The 21093-nt window shown below is 39.4% G+C and overlaps 1 protein-coding gene and 1 long non-coding RNA gene across 2 annotated transcripts in view; both read right to left on the minus strand.

Annotated features, from left to right (window-relative positions):
• Nucleotides 1–361: 361 nt before the first annotated feature.
• LOC128733737 (organic cation transporter protein) overlaps nt 362–21093 on the minus strand; it is a 39999-nt gene continuing 19267 nt past the window's right edge. The window contains exons 2-7 of the mRNA XM_053827505.1: nt 17415–17628; nt 16757–17015; nt 2721–2913; nt 2229–2662; nt 1819–2167; nt 362–1746 (exon numbers count right to left, since the gene is read on the minus strand). Of these exons, the coding sequence (XP_053683480.1) occupies nt 1548–1746; nt 1819–2167; nt 2229–2662; nt 2721–2913; nt 16757–17015; nt 17415–17628 (1648 nt within the window). The 3' untranslated portion in view covers nt 362–1547. The remainder of the gene's footprint in view (nt 1747–1818; nt 2168–2228; nt 2663–2720; nt 2914–16756; nt 17016–17414; nt 17629–21093) is intronic.
• LOC128733738 (uncharacterized) lies at nt 9693–10707 on the minus strand. The gene is made up of 3 exons (XR_008411943.1): nt 10014–10707; nt 9879–9947; nt 9693–9796 (listed from the first exon to the last, which is right to left on the minus strand). It is a non-coding gene; the product is annotated as an uncharacterized LOC128733738 (long non-coding RNA).

Raw genomic sequence — 21093 nt, forward strand, 5'->3', positions numbered from 1 at the left:
GCGAAACTTGGCTCGTATCAACGGAGACAACACGGAAATTACGGGTCTTCGTTAACCGTTGCCTGCGATACATGATTCAGGCGTGGTGGTCTCACTCTAGGATCTCCAATTTGGAACTCTATCATCGATGTTACTAGCACACGATAAAAACCGAGACTCGTGAGCGTAGATGAAGGTGGATTGCTCATACTTTGAAGAGACGACCCATCGTAGTAGAGCAGGATGCGACAGGAATCCACATCCATTTTATTCTGGTGAACTGGCAGACATAAGTGGCCAAGTAAATACGTTTTGAGTAGAAGAAAGAAAAACCAGCAGAAATTAGTTCAGTTTACATTGGTTGCTTTATTCGTATGCACTAAAAGGTACATTTCAAGGGATGTGTCATATTATTCGATATCCAATGATTTTCTCGCACTATTCCCTAATAAACATAAATAAAGGAGCAAATAAATTAAACTATTGATTAACTGCCGATCGTTACAGAACATTTTCAATCGTTTTGTCAATAGCAGCCAGTACGACAATTAAGTCAATTTAACCTGCCAGGTAGTCTTTTGCATTGTAAAATTTAAAATCTTGTTATACATCTGTTAAAATCAGTTATGCAAATTACAATTTAAGCAAAGTGATCCACCAAGTACCTAAATAAGATAACTACCTCTATTCTCTAACTGTAAACTCTACTAATGCTGGATGCTATCACATGACTGGCTGAAATTTGTTCTGCAGCACAGCTTGAGGAACTCCAATGATTTAGTAGCTGTTCTACAACTGTACATGTACGATTCAAGAAAATATAATACTTTTGGCAAAGACGACATTTAAGTTTACGCGTTGTTCGATTAGGAACTTCAATTCCTTACTCTGCCGTGTATATTGTTATTTTTCAATTCACAGCTTTTGTATCCAGTATGCGCAAAACGCGCTGGTTTTCATGTTTCAACCGATCTTTTATCCATTTCAAATTCTCCCAATCACACTTTCAAATGGGTGTGCTATACTGTAGATCAGCGGTTCCCAAATGGGGGTTCGCGAACCCCCAGGGGTTCGCCAAAACTTTAGTTCGCTGCAGAATAGTATAGGGAAATCCGCCAGGGGGTACGCGAACCGAAAAAAGGTTGGGAACCGCTGCTGTAGATTATATATGGTTTCCTATAGTTATCCCTTTAAGGATCGTTTGGAAGATTTGTGCCTGCTATGAAATAACAGATTTCACTATAACTTAACTTAAAGGGTTAGAACCATCCGATACGGCTGACTAGAAGGTGCTTGAGTTCCTTAAAGAGTGGCCAGGGTGCCCAGTGGTGTTAAATTTACAAAACCGTCATCATCCTGATGGATTTGATAAAGATAAAATTCAGGACATTTTGTAGACTTGTAGACGTTGTTGATTTTACGGCCAAGTGAAGACTTTAATAAAACATTTGGCATCCCTGGGCTTGCGCCTTGTTAGCCATCTCTCAGAAAACAGAGCACTCCGTGAATCTATGCGCTAAACCTAAGATAGTGCTGTACAAACCAAAACATGCCGACCGATGGACCATTCAGACGTTTTCTGTTAACTGGTCAAGTCGTGGTTGCTGCTGAGATCGAGTTGAACCACGCGATCGAATCGAACGGTTCAGCATACTGGAGCTGAGCTCTCCACGAGTTGATGCACGCAGCGAAGCACCGATCGAGTTCTTTGATGTAGCACGGGTGAAACGCTGCACCGGAAGGTCACCGACGTCATCGTGTATTTTTCTAGAAATCGCAGAAAAAACGAGCGATAAGTTTTAGTATTTTAATATTTTATAATATAGTATATATACTCACTTTGTCATGCATGGAAAGTCCCAAATTTTTTGCCCTCGTCCAAAGTCTTCTCCATCTGCCAGCGTCTGTGGCAAATCATGTCCGAGTGTTTCGGGCAAAAATAGGGAAAGCACACCTCCCACCACTCCGATGATGCCTAACACGATCAATGGCATGGAGGGGGATATATGCGTCAGGTAGACCACGAATGGGGCTACAATACTAGCCACGTAACCCATAATGTGAATGAAAGCCACGCCCTGAGCGCGGACGACCGTTGGTAGAAGTTCGGCAGCATATTGCAGCCCAATGTTGTAAGAGATATTTACACTGAACCGACCGAGAATTGCCAGCGTAGCAGAATATGCACCTAAACGGATAAATGTATTTGAATGAATTTGAAAGAATTTGATGAAATATTAAAAACTTACCCATAGGTACAGCAGTGGCAAACAAACTGAAAACTCCACTAGCCACCATCGTTCCGCAGGCCAGCCAACGGCGACCCCATCGGTCCAAAGTCAAAGTGAGAAAAGTATCGGCTGGCAGCTCGGTAGCAGCTGCAACCGTAAATGTGAAAAATAGATCTAACCCAAGTGAGCCGACGTTCCTCACGTGCCCATCGAATACCAATGAGATGGCCATCCAGATGACGATCAGCAGAATAGTGATATTCCTCAATCGTGGCGTCTTAAACAGATCAAGCACCGAGTAGTTGCTATTAACAGCTTCCTCTTCCTGCAGACGAACACAGCTGTCGCTAAATTCCTGATACACTTTGGCATCAATTGTCTTTTTGTTAATCCTTTCGAATTTCTTGAGAATGCGAAGAGCCTTATCCACTTTTCCTTGAGACACCAGCCAACTAAAAGTAGTTTGAATTTAGAATCGTTGTAATATAGCGCAGAAAAAATAGATCTTACCGTGCTGATTCGGGTACGAGAAATGGTGTGAATATGGCAAGCAGGAGAGGTGCCGAGGTAACAATAGCGAACAGTTTCCAATCGGCAATATAGTAAGCAATCCACGGTAGACCGCAAGACGCCGCGGTGAAAAACAGTGCAATAGACATATTGGCGACAAATGTTCGCCATTTCGGACCCACATACTCCAGAACTGTAAAAAGAAAAATAAAAGTTGATTTTTAGGACAATGAAAACAGTAATAAAAATTTTGAAGAACAAGTTATTTATAGAATTTGGTTTTGTTTATCGGGTACTTTGAATGAGTAAAGTTCCCAGTTTATAAACACCCAAATTACAGAAAAACATTAAAACAATTGCATAGAATTGTACTTTGTTTGAACACAAATATTGTTTATAATTAAAATCACGTCAAGAGGCATACTCTTCCGCAGCTTTGAATTTTGTGTTCTCTGTGATTTTTGCCATTAGGTATACCTAACATTGCTCTTAAGTTTTTTTTTTGTGATAGTGCTCAATTTAAGAAGATGCATGAGCAGCACATTTGACGAGAAAAATAAATATAATTACCCACAGGGTTCCAATAAACCTGTTTCATACCCTTCCGCATTAATGATTTTAAATGACTTGAACATACGTCGCGGCAGTTTCAGCCCTGAAATCAACATCCTAAATTAATAAGATCTCCAATTAGAGCACTCCGGCGATACGCGAAAGGACGTTCTACCGCTCGTAATTTAACTCAGAACGTAAAAGTTACCGCTAACGTTAATAATCACTCCGGTCAGTAATAATCTGGTGTGCTTTTCAGCGGCAATTAGACCAAATGGGTAATTTATTTAGAGCACAACTGCCGCGACTATTTGATCCATAGGATATGGGTGTAACTATAAAGATCAGCGTTGCGATTACTATCATTATTGAACCACAACTAAACGAGCTGCAAAATGTTTAATCCCGCAGCCGCAGCATCTCAACTGCGATGCACCTTGAGGCATGTAGCTAACTGCATTCCTGACGTCCAACGTGCCTAACGTCTACGGCTTAGTGCCCAAGCCCACAAGTTAAGAAATTTTTTAATGGCACTTTTATATTTTCATCTGATATTTCAATTAGAACATACCAACTTCTTCTTTCTTTATAGTCGCAAGTTTACAGAGTTTGTTTGATAATTCAGTAGTCGTGGATTCGAACCCTTCTTACGAGCGATTTGTGCATGAAATATACTCAGTCCTTTTCATTATTCTTCATTCGTGCTGATTTCTATTGTACTCAGATGAGGTCTCTTGATAGAGTAAAGGAACTTTTGTAATTAATTTGGCCTGAATTTATCTCTTTATTTTTCCTTAGAATGTGACTCGTTTACAAAACTCAGAAGTTATGACAGCAAAACAAAAATCCAAAAATTGGATCCAATGCGTTGTCTCAGAAAAAGGTACACGAAGTTTGTGAAACAGGAGCGACACCCAAATAACAATTCTTTACTTGGTTTTATTACGGTCTTTTAGTGGCGGTGCTTGCTAGATAGAGTCAGTAGGATCATTACACTGGCCCCGTAATTTTCCTGTACTCTAACAGCCGGCTGCGAAGTCTGTCGATAAAGAAGGGTAATGTCTAATGACGGTTTAAGCCCACGGCTTTGCTTTGCTAGTGGCTTTCATGACCAGTTTAATAAAACCGCTAATAAAACTATGAGCTCCACTAGATATAATGATCGCTATAAAACTGCCTTCCGACCAAGTGGCTCACTCTTCCGAAAGTTTTTCATAGCCGCTTTAAAAATCAGGTTATAAGCTCAAGTAATCGCTGCTGCTTGATAGCCACCGCCATAATTAATAAAGCTTTTCGCTTTTCGCTCCGATAAAAAGCTAAATCAGTTCGCCAACTGACTTGACTTGAGTCAACTTGACAATACATTCGTGAGCAGAAAATTTAAACTTTTACTGTCAAATCATCCTGATCGATTTGGTTTAAAGCGACCATAATCAAATATATAATATTTAATAAATTTTGAGTTATCTCGGTTGATTTGCAGTATATGCGCATTAAATATTATCGTGCATATTGATATGATAAGTAGATAAAGTCAACGCGTTACTGGAATTTTCGATGTTCGAAAACTAGTTGTTTTAACAAAATGAATATATTCAGTTAGTCAACTGCAATTCCTAGCAAAATCATTTTAGTTGCTTCCTGTGACAGGAAAACCGATTGATAATAGCTTTTTTTCAGTAAAACACTTTGTTTTGATAAATTTTTGTTTGCGAGCGAAAACAAAATACTAGAATATAGCAATATTGCCTCGCATAAAAAATGATTTCGGAGTTGAACTCTAATATTCTTCATAATAGCAGCAATAAATCTGATTGGTCAGGGTGTTACCGTCTTAAAAGCTCTGTAGAAGTACATAACCGTTTTTTGGGGTTTGACAAGCAGCCGTAACAAGATCAATTTTGATTGGTGCGCCATATTACTACGCCACACTTATGGTAAGTTTATAAAAAACGTGGAGCAGCCAACTAGTTTTATGGTGGTAATAGAAGCAACCACAGTAATTTTGCTTTTATTATGGTTTTATAGCTAGCTATAAGTGTGTTTTGACTCGTATCCTCTTGGTATTGCGAAATATCTTAATAAAACCAGAGGTAATGATTAATACCGCAATAAAACCTTTTTAAAATTCAAGTAAAACTAAGTGGTTTTAGATTTGTTACTTGGGCGTCATGTTGCGTCGAGTTTATTCCACGAAACACTAAGAGAAGCAAAGAAATTTACGTGTATTTCACAAGGAGGCATTCGATTATTTTGAAAACTACTGAATATTTATAATAATTTATTTGAATCGCCATGATTTGTTGAGAGACCCATATTTGGAGCGAAGGAGTGTATTGATAATTCCTCTTATTGATGCAAAATGAAACTGATATGGCTAACAAATGAATTCCAAGCTTCCGATCAGGCAGTCTAGATTGAAGTGTGTCTCCATGTGCCTATTTGTATATGAAACCTAGCACTGCGGTCATTAAATCTTAATTTATTTCCTCAGCTAATAGCAGCCGCATTCCATGAACCGAAGTGCCACTGGCACTGTGAACTTCTTAATCAAAACATCATATTACTCACCAGATGATAAATGATCGCGCGTATGATCGTATCGCTCTGTTTTTGTTTTTGCTTCCAGGAGCAATCTACGCTCGATTGCACTGTTGGTGACAATTCACCGCCTAGTGATTATAACGCAACTTAATTTACATTGTTTTTACACCTGTCGATAATCGCATTCGATGCTAATGCATATTTCGAACTCGGATTATCTCATCTGTGTTGTACGGTGGTAGCTGTGTTTCATCCAAACAATTTATAAATTCAAATTAAAAATTGACGTTAGTACTTGGTTTTCGTACCTTTTCAGTTTTAACTGTAAAAGCTGAGCCCAGGTGTAACATCCTGCGATACTGATTTTGTTATATTTATTCAAACCGCCACCTGTCGTGAACTGCTAATTAGTGCGGTTGATGTATTCATTTACATGTGCAATTTTCCGTAACACCCAGGAGACGGCAGGGCACTCAGCTGACGCTTGAGGTCAGCAGAACGTCAAATTTACATTAGCATCGGTTGACTACAAATTGCATGTGATTTATTTAATCGGGTCAGAACAGAACCAGGTGGTAAACGGACTAGGTAGGAATTTGCAAACTGGCACCTTCAGAGAGGACTTGTCATAAACAAATGGTAATTTGTGTGTAATTTACTATTCTAATGGCTGTGCGTTAGGTTAGAGTATAACTGCTATAGAACAGGTGCCATGCCAAGATAGATGAACAGGAAGCATGTAATTGAGTTATTTGATACACATATAACGTTTCATATCAAACAAGTTTTGAACTTGTTCTGCGCTTAGTGACTGGTGGTTCGAATTAAAATTCACTTTCAATTAATATTATTCAACAAAGAGCTAAGTGCTCCGCGCTTCTTTGAAATGCAAAGTTTTACACACCTTTGTACCATGTAACGAAGTGATTTAAATGTACAAATCTTAAGGAAAACTAATCGAATTCGAGTTGTTCGTTCAATCAGTTCGTTACAAAAGAAGGAAGTGTAACTTGAACTAATATTGGATGCTTTACGGGTGAATTATTTTGGGCCTACTAGCGCTCACAGATCCAGAGACCTTCAAACATCTGGTCGATGTTTCTGATCTTGGCGTTAAGTTTTAATTAATCAAATTAAAAACTACGCGCGTAATGTTATGGTTCGTATAAGAAGTTTTTTTGTGTGTTCAGCTGATGCTGTTCACACTACGAATTAATCAGTCAAGGTAATTAAAAGTAGTGATATTTCATTCGAAGAATGGCATCCACACACAGCAGTGGATAGCAAAACTGCATTACTGCTCATTTCTTCCGGTTTCGTTCGGACAATGTCAATTTTTTCTTCCGTTAGGCACGATCAATGATTTGTGCATTTGTGGTCTAAGTAAAAGGGGGATTGTCTTGCTTTGATTGTTTTGTTCTCCCAACGAATTCAGGATACAGTTTTAGTGAATGTTTTGTGGATAGTAAAAATGATGTATTTTAGATCTTATCAGATCCATGTGTAGGTTGAACTAACAATCGTTGATCTGCTCTGCGTTAAGCCTTCCACATTGCTGAAAGGCAACGTTGCTGTTGCTCAGCAGTTTCCAATAGTCATTGAACTTGAATTCTCAACCACAGACCGTCAACTGGTTAACTGGAGTCTACTCAACTCAGACCGCACAAAGTGGAATAGAAAAAAGAGAATGGCAATATAGTGCAGTGCCGCAATGATTTTCCGTTGGTAGTTATCTGACACAGTATGGCTGGGATCGCGTGAAGGAGTATAACTGAGCAGCAAGAAGAAGTTGAACGCCCCGTCAATGGTAAGGGTAGGGACATTCCGCAGGGATGTTAGACCGGTTCATGATGGAGCGTCGTACAATATTTATACATACTGATGGAAATATTTATTTAGAAGAAGCATTCGAACTCACGAAATGAGTATGCAAGAATTTGTTTTCTTCATTCAATTCTTTTGTTTGGTCATATTTGAGATTCTATTTAGCTGCTCAGAATTAACTTTTCTAAGGAGACATAAACGACTAAAAATCTTGGAAAAATCAATATATTTTTGTTTGAGAGTTCAAATTTTCACCTGCAAATAAACGGGTACGTTTGCTAAAGGTGAACCAGAAACATCCGTTTTTCACCAGAAATGTTTGCAGTTAAAAAGAAAACATCAGGCGCCTCCATTGCATTCACGTATTATCAGGCTTCATTCTCGATTTTTTCTCAGTAGATGCTCAATTGACTATAGCGCTTCAACTAAACAGAATTCGAGAAAGTAGTGTAAAGGGCGATTGTAGAGCTTATTATTGTCTACATTATTGTTGATAGGTATATTTCAAATACTGTTAACTGGGGATACTTGCAACACTTTTGAATTTTGACTTGGTATAACTTTAGAAGTGTACCGTTTAGGTCCAAGTGTAAGTACCGTCATCCGGGGATACTTGCAACACCGGGATTACTTGCAACACTTTTGACAGCTCTAACGCATTTGTTTATTAACATTACCATGTTAACATGTTTTTGAAGACAGATAAAAAAGGGCATTCGAAGCGCTGAACAAAACCTACGTATTAAAAATGTGCCGAAAAGTCGTCTCCGAATTTGGGTTCGGGACGATTCAAATATGACGTCCACCAAATTTCTGCTTTTTTAGACCCCCCTCTCCCCCCTCTGTCCGATTGTGTCACAAAACTCAACCTCCTCTCCCCCCCTTTGGACGTCACACAAACTCAAAATAAAAATGAAAAGCGTGTTGAAAGTAAAAAGTGGTTTATAAAAATAGCTTAACCTTTTAAGAGTTAGTGTATGATTTAAAAAAAATATAGAAAATAACAATTAATAACAAATAATAACTGCGACCAAGGTCTCTAACAACATTCAATTGCAAATTGTTACAAATCAATGAAGAAATGAAGCTTTGGTTTCAATTGAAGTAGCACGGCTTCGCTTCAAAACAAGCTTCAATCTGCGTCGGCGAAGCAGCTTTCACTACATCGTGACGATAGCTTTTGGAGTTTATTGTACTTTTCTATCCAATATTTAGTAAAAAGCTAGAAACTTTGATTGCAAATGAACTGAAATTGATTTACATATATCCTTCAATGTAACGCGTGGTCTATCTAGTTAACATTGACAAATTGTGCCTGACTTTCAAGCGCAGTCAGCTGGAACGATAAGTTCGAAGATCGAAATAAATCGATGAGTGATGAATGACTGAGAAACATATTTTTGCTGCCTTTTGATGAAAATGCAATTTTTTTCGAAGGATGTCACATCTGCTTTGTTAGCCTCTAACTGCTCAGTGGGGTGGGGGGGGTTTGAGAGGAATTTATGTAGCTTACCGGTACAGTCACAACTATGCTTATTATCACCACGTAACTCGCGCGAACACAGAAACGGATATCGAAACAATATGCAAAGTTTAACCAAGGGAAAAACTTACCAGTTCAATTGCTGCTGTTGAAAGGCTAAATAAAATAGAAAAAGCAAAATTCTCAAAAGAAACCAAAAGAAGAGGGCTGAATACTCCTTTTGAGTTCGGTAAGCGGAAATCAGGGAAGTTAGTGGCGGATAATATTGCTTAAACCCAAAGTTATAATCACTATTACAATTTTTATTGTTCCCTATCCCGAGAATTCTCACGGCCTTATTAAGTTTACTTGCGCGCATTCGTTTTGGTGTACTAGAGGGGCTAGCGGTTGCTCCTTCTTCTCTGCGGTCTTCCCTCACCGCCGGCAATGGTCAAGCCGGTAGGACTAGGCTGGACTAAGCAGCCGAAGCACACGAATCCACCAGGGTCTGTACTTCCCGGCCACCGATTTATTGACGTTCCTGGGATGAATGATTCTTTACCTTGAACGATGTTCGTAGCTTCGTGGTAGTAATTTTAGATGCGGATGCGGTGTTCTTGTGTTGCACTTTTGGTGACTGTCGAAGAAACGGTCCAAATTTCTGGAACCAAAACACAAAAGGCCCCTCCAGGACCTACGAGCGCATTAGATATCTCACCGTACTAGCCCTACACCTATTTCCCCGTACACCAGCATTTTTATTTAAAAATGTTTACCTTTTGTTTTTTGCTACTAACAATCACTTGTCTTCTCGGATATTGGATTACATTGTACTATCACAATAGCTATACTTAACAAACATACTTTTACAATAATATTCTTTTAAGATTGCACAATTAACTTTGACTTACTTTTGAATTTGAACAAAACAACATTATCTTCCGTCACAATTTAATTTTAAAAACTGTACAACTTTAAAAAAATCACCGTCGCGCACCTGTGTTTTCTTTTGGATTGCAAGAAAGAATAAAGCTTCATTTTACGGATTGGCCTTTTTAAAGCTTTTCAAGTTTAAAAGCGGGATATCCGAAGCTTCCCGATTTTAAACAACCTATTGAATTGGCAACAATCCTCTTGGTTAGCACCCTGTGGTATTGAACACCGTGTTCGTATTTATCGACGTATCTGTGGGCGTATTAGTGTCTGAGTGGTCCGTCCATCCATGGACTTGGAGGGTTACCACCCTTACAGTTGCAAATCGGGGTGGTGATAGTAAGCAAAGTTTTCCTACTGAGTGACTGTTCCGCCTAGAAGACTTGGAATATTATCACCCATATAGGTGACTGTATGCCGTCTCGGTAAAGTTATCCCGCCTGAGTGACCCTTCCATCTAGAAGATTTGGAGTGTTATCACCCACACAGTTGATAGCTTATCCGAGGCAGGTTGTTAGCAATGAGAGACATTCGCATCAGAGAAAACTTTCCCCTGTAAACCATCCCTCCGCCCAGAAGACTTGGAGGGCTATCGTTCACACAGCCGACAGCTTACTCAGATGTGGACTTAGGGCTTTAGGATTAAGGAAATTCGAGCAGGTTGAGATCTTAAATTGGCAAAGCTAATTATTTAAAATTTGTAACCGAAAGGTTACAGCTTAGACACCCTCTCCCCTTTGTCACAATCTGTCACAAAATAGACAACCCCCTCCCCCCATAAGCAATGGACGTCATTATTGAATGATCCCTTCCCTTAATTCGCAACTAAAACAAGTTAATAATAGAAATGTTTTTAAGAAAAGTACGTCTAAATTACGAGACGAGGGAGGTGATCCAAACACAAACAAGCGCCAAGTGGTCAACAGGTGGAAGCAGTTTTTCGGTGAGCATCTCAATGGCGATATAGCAGAAGGAGACGCAACGGAAATTAACCTGGGAGTCATACATACAACAACAGCGTGTCGGCTCCCGATCACTAAGATATCCGGCGAGAAATTCGTTAGCTAAAGAATAGTAGAGCCACCGAAAAGGACCGACTCCCGGCAGAAGTCTACAAACATGGCCAAGAACCGCTAGCAAGTGTACTCCATTGGGTAATTTCAAGGATTTGGGAAGAAGAGAAACTACCGCAGAAGTGGATTGAAGGTGTAGTCTATCCCAACTACAAAAAGGGCGACCGGCTAGATTGCTGTAATTACCGCGGCATCACGTTGGTCAACGCCACCTACAAGGTGCTCTTCCAGATTTTGTTGCGTCGTCTATCCCCAATAGCAAGAGAATTCGTAGGGCAGTATCAGGAGGGCTTTATGGGGGCCCGTACTACTATGAATCAAATTTTTACACTCCAACAAATCCTCCAGAAATGTCGGGAGTACAACGTGGCCACGCATCATATTTTCGTAGATTTCAGAGCAGCATACGATACAGTTGAACGCGAACAGCTAAGGCAGATAATGCACGAATACGGTTTTCCGGACAATTTGACACGTCTGATCAAAGCCACCCTGGAGCGAGTGATGGGCTACGTGCGCGTTTCGAGGACACTCTCGAGTCCTTTCGAATCGGGTAGAGGGTTGCGGCAAGGGGGTGAACTGTACTGTAAGTTATTTAATATCGCTATTGCAGGTGTGATCCGGCGAGCGGGCATCGAAACGAGAGGAACGATCTTCAATCAGAGAGTCAACTCTTAACCTTTGTAGACGACCTCGTCAATGCGTCGAAAACCAAATATATGGTAGAAAGAGGCTCCAGAGAATGCTTGCCTTCCACGGACAGTGACTATTGTCGGCGATGAACTGGAAGTGGTTAATGAGTTCATATATTTGGAATCTCTGGTCACCGCCGACAATAATGAGTGAGTGAAAGCTACAGGCACTACTTGAAGAGATTCCCATCTTACACCTGGCGAAAGTTGGGAGACTACGGTGGGCCGGCCACGTCGCAAGGATGCCAGACGACTGTGCAGTGAATACCGTTCTCTTCAAGAACCCCACCAGCACCAGGAATAGAGAGGCGCAACGTGCTAGATGGCTCGACCAGGTTGAGCCGAATTGCGTGTGTCGAGACGCTCAACGAATTGGCGACGAGTAGCCAAGGACCGAGTACAAGAGAGAAATTCTTGATACGGCAAGCGCCACCCCGGCTCTCGGCTGGTAAAACTAAGAAAGCACTATTCTAATAACAAGTTGAATTTGTAGTCCAATTTCGTGTCCAATTTTACTCCAATTCCAAGTTAAATTTCAAATTCAATTTCAAGTGTAATTTCATGTTCAATTTAAAGTTTGACTGATAATTAAATTTGTATTGTAAATTGGTCCAAACTTAAGCCAATTTCGCGTTCAGTTTTATACCAATTTCAAGTTCAATTTAAACAAAATTTAAAGTCAAATTAGAAGTCATATTTAAGTATTATTGCAATTGACTGGTCTCACAAACTACTCATCGTATGTTGGAATCTCATCCGGTCGGTGCTGCCATATAGTCAGTAGGATCGTTGCACTAGCTCCGTAACTGTGCCTTACCTACTCTTATAACCGGCTGTGAAACCTGCCGATAAGGAAGGAATTCTAAAGGTCGTTTATACCTATGGTCTTGCTTTGCTTTTCATGCTATTGCAAGTTCAATTACAATTGCAATTTCAAGTCCCACTCTGAGATGTGATAACATGCTTCTTTGTTTTCTTTTTATCTGTCTTTTAATACTTCATACGTTACCTAGCAGTGTTTGTGTTAAAAAAAAGTTTTGAATGTGCTGTTCTTGACAACACCGCTAAAGTACTAAGTATTTTTTTTGTGTTTCTTCATGCATGCAAAGCAGTCCAATTTGACCAATCAGCAGCTGGTCTAAAATGTACTGAAAATCAGCTACGACTGGTAACGTCTCGTCTCAAGTCCAACTAAAACCTTATTTAAAGTCCAATTTTATGTACTTTAGGTCTTATTTAATGCCTAATCTCAAATGCAACTTAAAGTTCAAATTCAAGTCCAATTCTGAGTACATTTGGAACTCATAATGCCAGTTTAATTTGAGTTCAGGCTTCAAGTTTAAATTCTTGTGCAATTTCATATCAATTTAAAGTGCGCATTTAAGTTTAATTTTGAGTACAACCGAAGACCCCATTATTAACAAGACTGGTCTCTCTGTTATTTTTCCATATAAACGCCATGCGGCAGCATCAGCGACGCTTCTATTAGCGAAGGTGGTAAATTTTGTATGAGTGTTAGTAAGCTCTCGAAAATTATGTATAGACTGTATAGATGTTTATAGACTTCAAGGCGGCGTACGATTCAGTTAAACGAAATGAACTGTGGCAGATTAAGCTTGAACATGGTTTTGCAACAAAACTGATTAACCCATTATGACCCAGCGTATGATATATCATACCTCGTCTTCAAAACCTGTTTACTGCTGAATTTCAATAGTTAGCATTGTTAATATATCACTACAAGAGAGATAAGACATCAATCTGATGTGTGTGTGATATAATTTGTCAGTTTTTGTCATTTCATCTGTATTTTCAACAGTGCAAAGTTGTGACAAATGGCGGAAAAAAAGTTGAAAAAATGGCGAAAAAATTTTTGTCTCCAAAACGCATGAAAAAGTCTACATTTAGTGACGAAATATTACCTGACATGTAAATTAGTATTTATATGTAAAGTCTATCACAAAATTCGATAAGAAATCTGTAAAAAACTTTGTAATTTGTTTGTTTGAAACTGAGCCTATAAAATATTTAACCTACGATATTTTGGCCTTGAAGGCATTCCAAATGACGATTTTGCGTTTCCCGACACATTCTAGCCATAATATAATAGATTACAGAGTTTCACTTCATTGGACCAAGTTTAGGTATACCCGGGTCATAATGGGTTAACCAAACCTCGTGTTTTTAGTCTTGACCTTGAAATGCAGTCAAGCATATATTAATATTTTTTTAAACGGTGGTTCTACAATTGATGAAGGGACGATAGGGGAGAGTGATGAAGAATTTTTTAATGGAGGGGAAAGAGTGGAAAGGTGAGGGGGGGGGGTGGGGTTATTGGTAGCTATGCTTAACAAGTTTTGTTTGTGACTCATGGGGCATGGGTCCAAAGGGCATTGTCCAAAGGTGCATGGGTCGAACCAAGCTATAATCTGAGATTATAACCGAATTCGAACCCACTCCAGCGCTCTATGGATCAACGAGCCACATGCCCTGGCGGGTGTTGTGGGTTCGAATCCGGTTATAATCTCAGATTATAGCTTGGTTCGACCCATGCACCTTCCAGCATTGGACAAAAGGTAGTAGTCACAACGACAACTTGTTAAGCATAGCTACTTAGTACACAAAGATGCGGATATTTTGAAGCGACTAAAACACGGCGGGCTACAATAGGCTGGCCACGTAAGCAAGGATGCCGGATGAGAGAGACCAGCGAATTTTTTTCTTGTATGGACTTATCACTGCGACCAGTATCGTTGATTTATTGTGATATCGTGCTGTATAACCCGCACTGCATTTTTTTGCTATAATCGCTATTGATTGAGCGATATGCTTATTGATTTTTATGCGTGCTTGTATGAATTGGGTACCCTTCCTTCAATGCTTTTTCTCTACTTTACCCGCCTCGTTCCACATGACAGCGCGCAGTCCCTAATTATAGCCATCCCTGGCGTGGCAAAACCAGTGCATTATAAGCATAAGGGTCTCATTTTTGCACTGTCAATAGGCCATATCGGAATAATATAGAATTCAGCATGAAGGAAGGGTGATGAGGGGCCAAAGAATAAACCAATGCTAAAGTCACTTTGACTTTGAGTCGAATGGCCTGATTCTACTAAGATTCGAACCCATGACCATTCGCTTGTCAAAGCAGACTCGGTAACCTTGCGTCTACAGAGCCCCCACTAGCGAAAATAATATTTATCAGAGAACCCGACGAAGGCTGATGACTTGGAAGGTAGACACCGTGCCCATTGGACGAGCGCTGTTGATGTGGATGCTAGAGCAATGGGTGTTAGAGGCGACTGGAGAGCGGCAGAGCTTAAGATCGAGAAACGTGGAGACGTCTCCTGAATTCGGCATGGATTCGATAAGAAGGAAAGATAAGAAGGAAAGAATTATTTCGAAATACAAACCCCTATACCTAAAGACGAATTGCTTAAATTTTATTCCTATGACAATTAAAATTATATTAAAGATGTAAATGCCATAAAACCTATGTGGACACAAACAAAGTACAGTTTTTCAAAAAGCTTTCTATTAGAGAAATGTGTTCACGATAAAGAATCGACTAATTTTTCTATTATAGAAAATTTATAAACTTAATTAATTTGTATCTATATGTTTATTTATAGAACAAATTTCAAACCATTATTAACATTAAACCGGATCAGAATTGTTAACCATATCAACGCGATTGTACTGAATTAAGTATACTCGCAAATAAAACCCAAACGGGTTTAACAGCAGTGCACTTATATCTCGTACCCGGATTCAGAACTAGTTTCAGGCGAGGATGGCAAAATTGTTCAAAGTGTTTTAGCGTACCTACACCTGTTTGACACACAACCGCTCCGACTAGGAACGATTCATCATTAACTGCTTTTAGTCAGTACAGTCACTTTAGTATAGGCAGGTTTATAAAAGATTTATTGATCAAAGCCTCGATGTCCCATGGGTAAAGGGAGGTCCACGGGAGGAATGTATAGAGGGATATAATGAAATGTATGCTATTTCTAGTGTCATGCATTGTTTAAATGAAATATAGAGGTAAATTACAAGTTTCAAGGCTCCAATTAGCGCACGTAGCAACAAATAATGAGGCTAGGCCAGTTAGCCTACACAACAGCTGATCGAAAAGAGGCTTGCGAGTGTGGTACCTACTATCTAAGGAAAAAATGTTCTCATGGATGACAAAGGAACACGATGTCGGCACTTTGATGTTCATCTTCAAGTTGTTGACAGCTTATTCTTAGCTCTAACTAGCTTTTTCGATTGTAACAATATTTTATAAACTGTGGCAGAGTCATGCCTTTCATTCGAATGCCATGAAAACCCCGTTAAATTGACAAAATGCGTAAAGCATTTCTTTATCTTATAACTACTAAGACAGTCAAAAATTAAATAAGCGAATTATTACAACCATACGCAAATAAAATGTTTGTTTAATGTACCCAAGTAAGACGCTTTAACTGAAAATGTCTCAAAATTTGTCATAATATTACAATTTATTAAATCAAAATTCGATTGCAACGTACAACAACAAAAAATTCAGTATTGTAATGTAATCTGTAGTATAGAAACATTAATATTCAAATGTTTTATGTACCTAGTTTGTTTTATGGCTGTCAGCTGATATATAGTTAGTAGCAAATAAAACGACAACTACGAGGCTCCCAATCCAGAAGCCGTTATTCTATGCTAATGAGTACGCTGTCGTGGAATAGTCTTGGCTTGTTATTCTTATTTATACAGACAGTGATTAAGGTAAAACTAATATTACACGACGCTACTAGATAAAGTGTCATTCATGGTTCAAATGACTTCCGAACGCTTTCCAACTAAACGTTCAAATGAGTGTCTTTGCTTGTTTTAATTTACCCGACAAGCATAACCAGGGCAATAACACGTATCATAAAACGATAAACATTGAAGAATTAATTACTAAACATTACTCACCCAAAATGTACATCATGGTAAAGCAGTTGTCAAATGCAAATCCGACGAGAAACCGACATAAGGCGAACTGCCAAAAGTTAAGGACGAAAGCGGTCCACACGCCGGCTACGAATCCAATCACGTTGCAACCGACCAGTGCCGGTATCCGACCGTAACGATCAGCAATCCACCCGAACAGCAGTCCACCCACGATGGCACCCACGAAGAAGATCGACTGTGACAGCGTGGACAGGTACGAGTACTCGCACACCCATTCGAACTGAAAAGTCCAAAACAAAGTGATTACAATGGGTTTACGCGCAGGTTATTCTTTGTTAAAAGCTAGCTAAATTAATTAAAGGGATAGTAAGAATAATTCATTTGTGAAATCAAAAACCAATTCTACGTGAAAGTGGCCGTTTGCTATTATAGTATCAAAAGAACAGCGTAGTAAGAAAATCCGAAAATGTTTAGGAACCGATTAATACTTTCGATAACTCTGTTTGCACTAAAATTAACTTTCATTATTTAATTAACACCTAGATGGTAAGGGTTTAAATGAGATTATCGAACTATTTGAAATTAACATTAGTCATTTTTTCCTAGGGATTGTTAAGCTTTCCATTAGTGATAGTGACAAGTACTAGAGCAAATACGGAGGTGACAGATAAAAACTTACGTCGGTGGCAGCTGTTTTGTATGGCACATCGGTAAAGTTGTACTCCCATCCGTGCTGGCAGGGTTGCGTCGGCCACGTTGGGTCTGCCTTGCGGATATTGTTGGCCAGCACTTCGGTGAAGTTTACCGCGTACATCGAACATTTGCTGTAGGAAGCAGCGCCGTCGTCAAATTCAGTTCCGTGTTCATATTGAATCGGAATAGCTAAGGCACGTCTGGAATATACAGGAAAATGAGAAATGAAAAATGTTGCATCTGTTTGGTGACGCGTTAGTTCATATCTAATGTTTGCCTGCAGACATCATTACAGTTAAGTAGAGATGGTATACAATCAGCACTAACTTAAAAATAATTACTTTGCACTTTTCCACTATCCTCTATGTATGAAAAGTAGCATGACATTCGAACTCGGCTAATTTAGAGATTCTATTCCGCGTTGCGGAAATCCTGCCCAATCAAACAGATTGTCACAAATATAGTAATTAAACATTCCTCTCAGTAACTGTCATTGTAGGTCCCTGAGGCCAAATCTGCGATAAGGATAACGTTTGTGCTACTGTAAAACAAACGTTAATTTACAATACAGCAGTGGGAACATATCAGAAGCGTAATGGAATAGTTTTACCACAGACAAACAGACGAGATACTAGCGTTAGTTCCATCGTCCAATAAAAAACCACTCATTTTTCAAAAAAGCATGTTTCGCAACATGGCCATACCGCGGCGCGCAAGTGTTGCTTCGAGTTTTCAGTATAAAACCATACAAATGCAAAAACCCTACAGCATAAAACCCTGCAAATGCAAGCTACTCCGCAACGTGCATAACAGAGGGTGCTAGTGTACAAGCAAAATGTGTAGGACGATGGTTTTTAAAAGATTTTCTTCTATGTGTCAGTTCGTCAGTGGTTTTACCTTTCTCCGCAGCTAAACAGTAATCAGAAGTGAAATTTGCATGTAGTCGACAAAACCAACTATGTAATACTAATAGATTTACGAAATTTACGATTTTTCACAGTTCGCAGCCCACTCTCAGCAGCTTAAACCGATCAAGCAAATCATTCGGCTTCTCAATTGCGTCAACAGATTGTATCAATCAAGGTCTAAACCTTAAATTTGTCGCACAGCCCAAATAGCATTACCGCTACTGCTCTAACCTTCGAGCGCGTTGTTGGTACGAAGGTATGGCCCACTTCGAGCCCCTTCTAGCGAGAACTGTGAATGATGATCGCGGAATATTTTACCTACTTTGTGTTAAACGATTTCCGCCTTTCATTGAGCGAACAGCACCGTCGGTCGTCCGTTGGTCCGTTGATTTTTCATTAACGCACGTAGACGATACCTGCGCAATGTCTCGAGTCAGCCGGATTAAAACTTAGAACAAATCTGTAGCACGGTAAATAACGGCACGATTTGCCGGTAGCAGCGGTCGTTCTCTTTTTGTCCACCTTCTGCATCTGGTGATCGAGCGGCTTATGATATTTCACGCGACTGACTGGAGTAGTTATTTAATGATGATGGTAATTACGGTGGCGAATCAAGAATAATTGTTTCATGAGCTGTCAATTTAGCAATAAGCATGGCGATCTTTCGCCGCTGCGCCTATGATGATGAGGAAATTGTTTTTCCTTGTGTTCATAATGGTGTATGTTCGCATCCGACTGCTCTGCGGTGGATCAGAAAGGAACTGGAAATGATTAAACACGACAATATCTCGCATCTTCTTTCAGCCTTAATTAATTCGATACTATTTGTCTCGAATGACTCGCGGATTCGAAACAAATTAAACCATCTTCCACTAGACTAGATATATGTTTATGACATTATCAGGCCTATTTAAAACAACCCTGTAAGTCCATTGTTTAAAAACGTGAGGGTCTTATGTTTTATATTGCTTTGCCTTATAGACTATTAAGACCGGAGTTATCCGGATTGTAAACACTTTTGTGTGGAATCATGTGGTCTCAAAGCATTTGAAGCAGATCTGCAAATAAAAACACTTGCAAGACGCTCGCATCTGATCTGATCCGAATAACCTCGGTCTCTTCAACTGCATGTTCAAATCAAGTCCATTATTTAAAAAAAACTAGTGTCAATTTACACTCTTGTACGATTCTGATTATAATCTCTTTTCAAGGTTATTAGCGTATACAAATAAAAATAACGCGGAAGTGAATCAGATTATGCAAGGATAGTTGTACACAGCAATGACAACTTCACGCCAGTCAGTTTCTTAGTTGAATATCGGTCACATGGTACATGGACATCGTTTGTACATTAATAGTGGAGACTGCAATAATATGGGGAAACTAAAAAAATATCTAAATAAATAAATTAACCTGCTGCTTGGCAGGGAAGGTGCTGAATGTCGTAAAAACCGTTGTCAGAACACATTCACCTGAACTGCTCGCAAAAAGCTTTTAAGGTTAATTTAAATTAACAAATTAGCGCCTATCGTAAGCTACTGTTCTGGCTCACCACTCTCGATGTAAGGCTTAATTCGACAATTACGAATCGCCTAGTAACGATTTTTTATGTTTTTTTTACTTCAATATAAAAGCACCATAAAACGAAATTATCATTTACAATCAGTGACCACTGTAATTAACGCTAGAACAGAGCCAGCCGAAACGTTTGGCTGCCCTTGAAAGAGTTCATGAACGCATGCCGCGGCGTGATCCGTGGGCTTAGGAGTAATTAGAATGGATAAACGGAGCTTCCTGAACGATCGAACTGTGACACAAGGAATCGTTGAAAAATGATTGGCATCTGAATGCGTGCAAAGCTGAAGCTGTCGTGATTTTCCATAAGTTACGTATTGTCGCAGGCAATATGATCACGAACAACGTATATGATGGTGCTTTTGCTAAAGAAATGACGTAAATTGGTATGTAGTTAGAATGTTGAATTCCTATACTGCATCCAATAAAATGTGCTTCCTAAAGCATTCTATTTAGTGCTAGTTTTTAAGTTATTAGTTCCGCTATTGAACATGTTACATGCGTATTAATTTTATTTGCAACTAGCTGACCCGACAAACTTCGTATTGCCACAAATTAAACAGTGTTGTTTATAAATCGTGAATCTCGGATGACCTTCGTCACAATCTCGAGTTTTGCAAGTTTCTGAGGAGTTCATGGGTGGTTTAATATACAAATTTTCCTCACAGTAAAGTAGAAAACCCCCATTGCTTAGCCTGATAAAATAAAGCGGATAGCATTAAAATATTCGCCATGATTATATAACACCACTTCTCGGTTGACCATAACGCGGAATATAGAGTTTCGCGGGATACCATTTTGCGAAAAACCTTACGCGGGATGTACCATTTCACGGAAAATGTTTTCGTGGAAAGTACCATTTCGCAGGGGTTATTCTCTCCTTACTCGCTGTCGCTCGTTCGGACCCAACTGAAAGAAAGTAATAGAGACCAGTAGCAAAAATTTCTGTTTTATTTGTATGAGAGTTCTTATCCCCCTACCACAGGGTTTAGGCGACTATCAATGCACCATAGAAAAAGAATTTGCCTCCCAAAACACCCGCATGCCAAGTTTCGTTTCATTTGCTTGATTAGTTTTAAAGTTATGAGGAAATTTTTATTTTATTTGTATGGGAGCTCCCCTCTACCAAAAAGGGGAGGGGTCCTAATTCATCATAGAAAAAATTCTTGTCTCTGAAAACAC

This window comes from Sabethes cyaneus, chromosome 2, assembly GCF_943734655.1.
Source record: "Sabethes cyaneus chromosome 2, idSabCyanKW18_F2, whole genome shotgun sequence".
Classification (NCBI taxonomy): Eukaryota; Metazoa; Arthropoda; class Insecta; order Diptera; family Culicidae; genus Sabethes; species Sabethes cyaneus.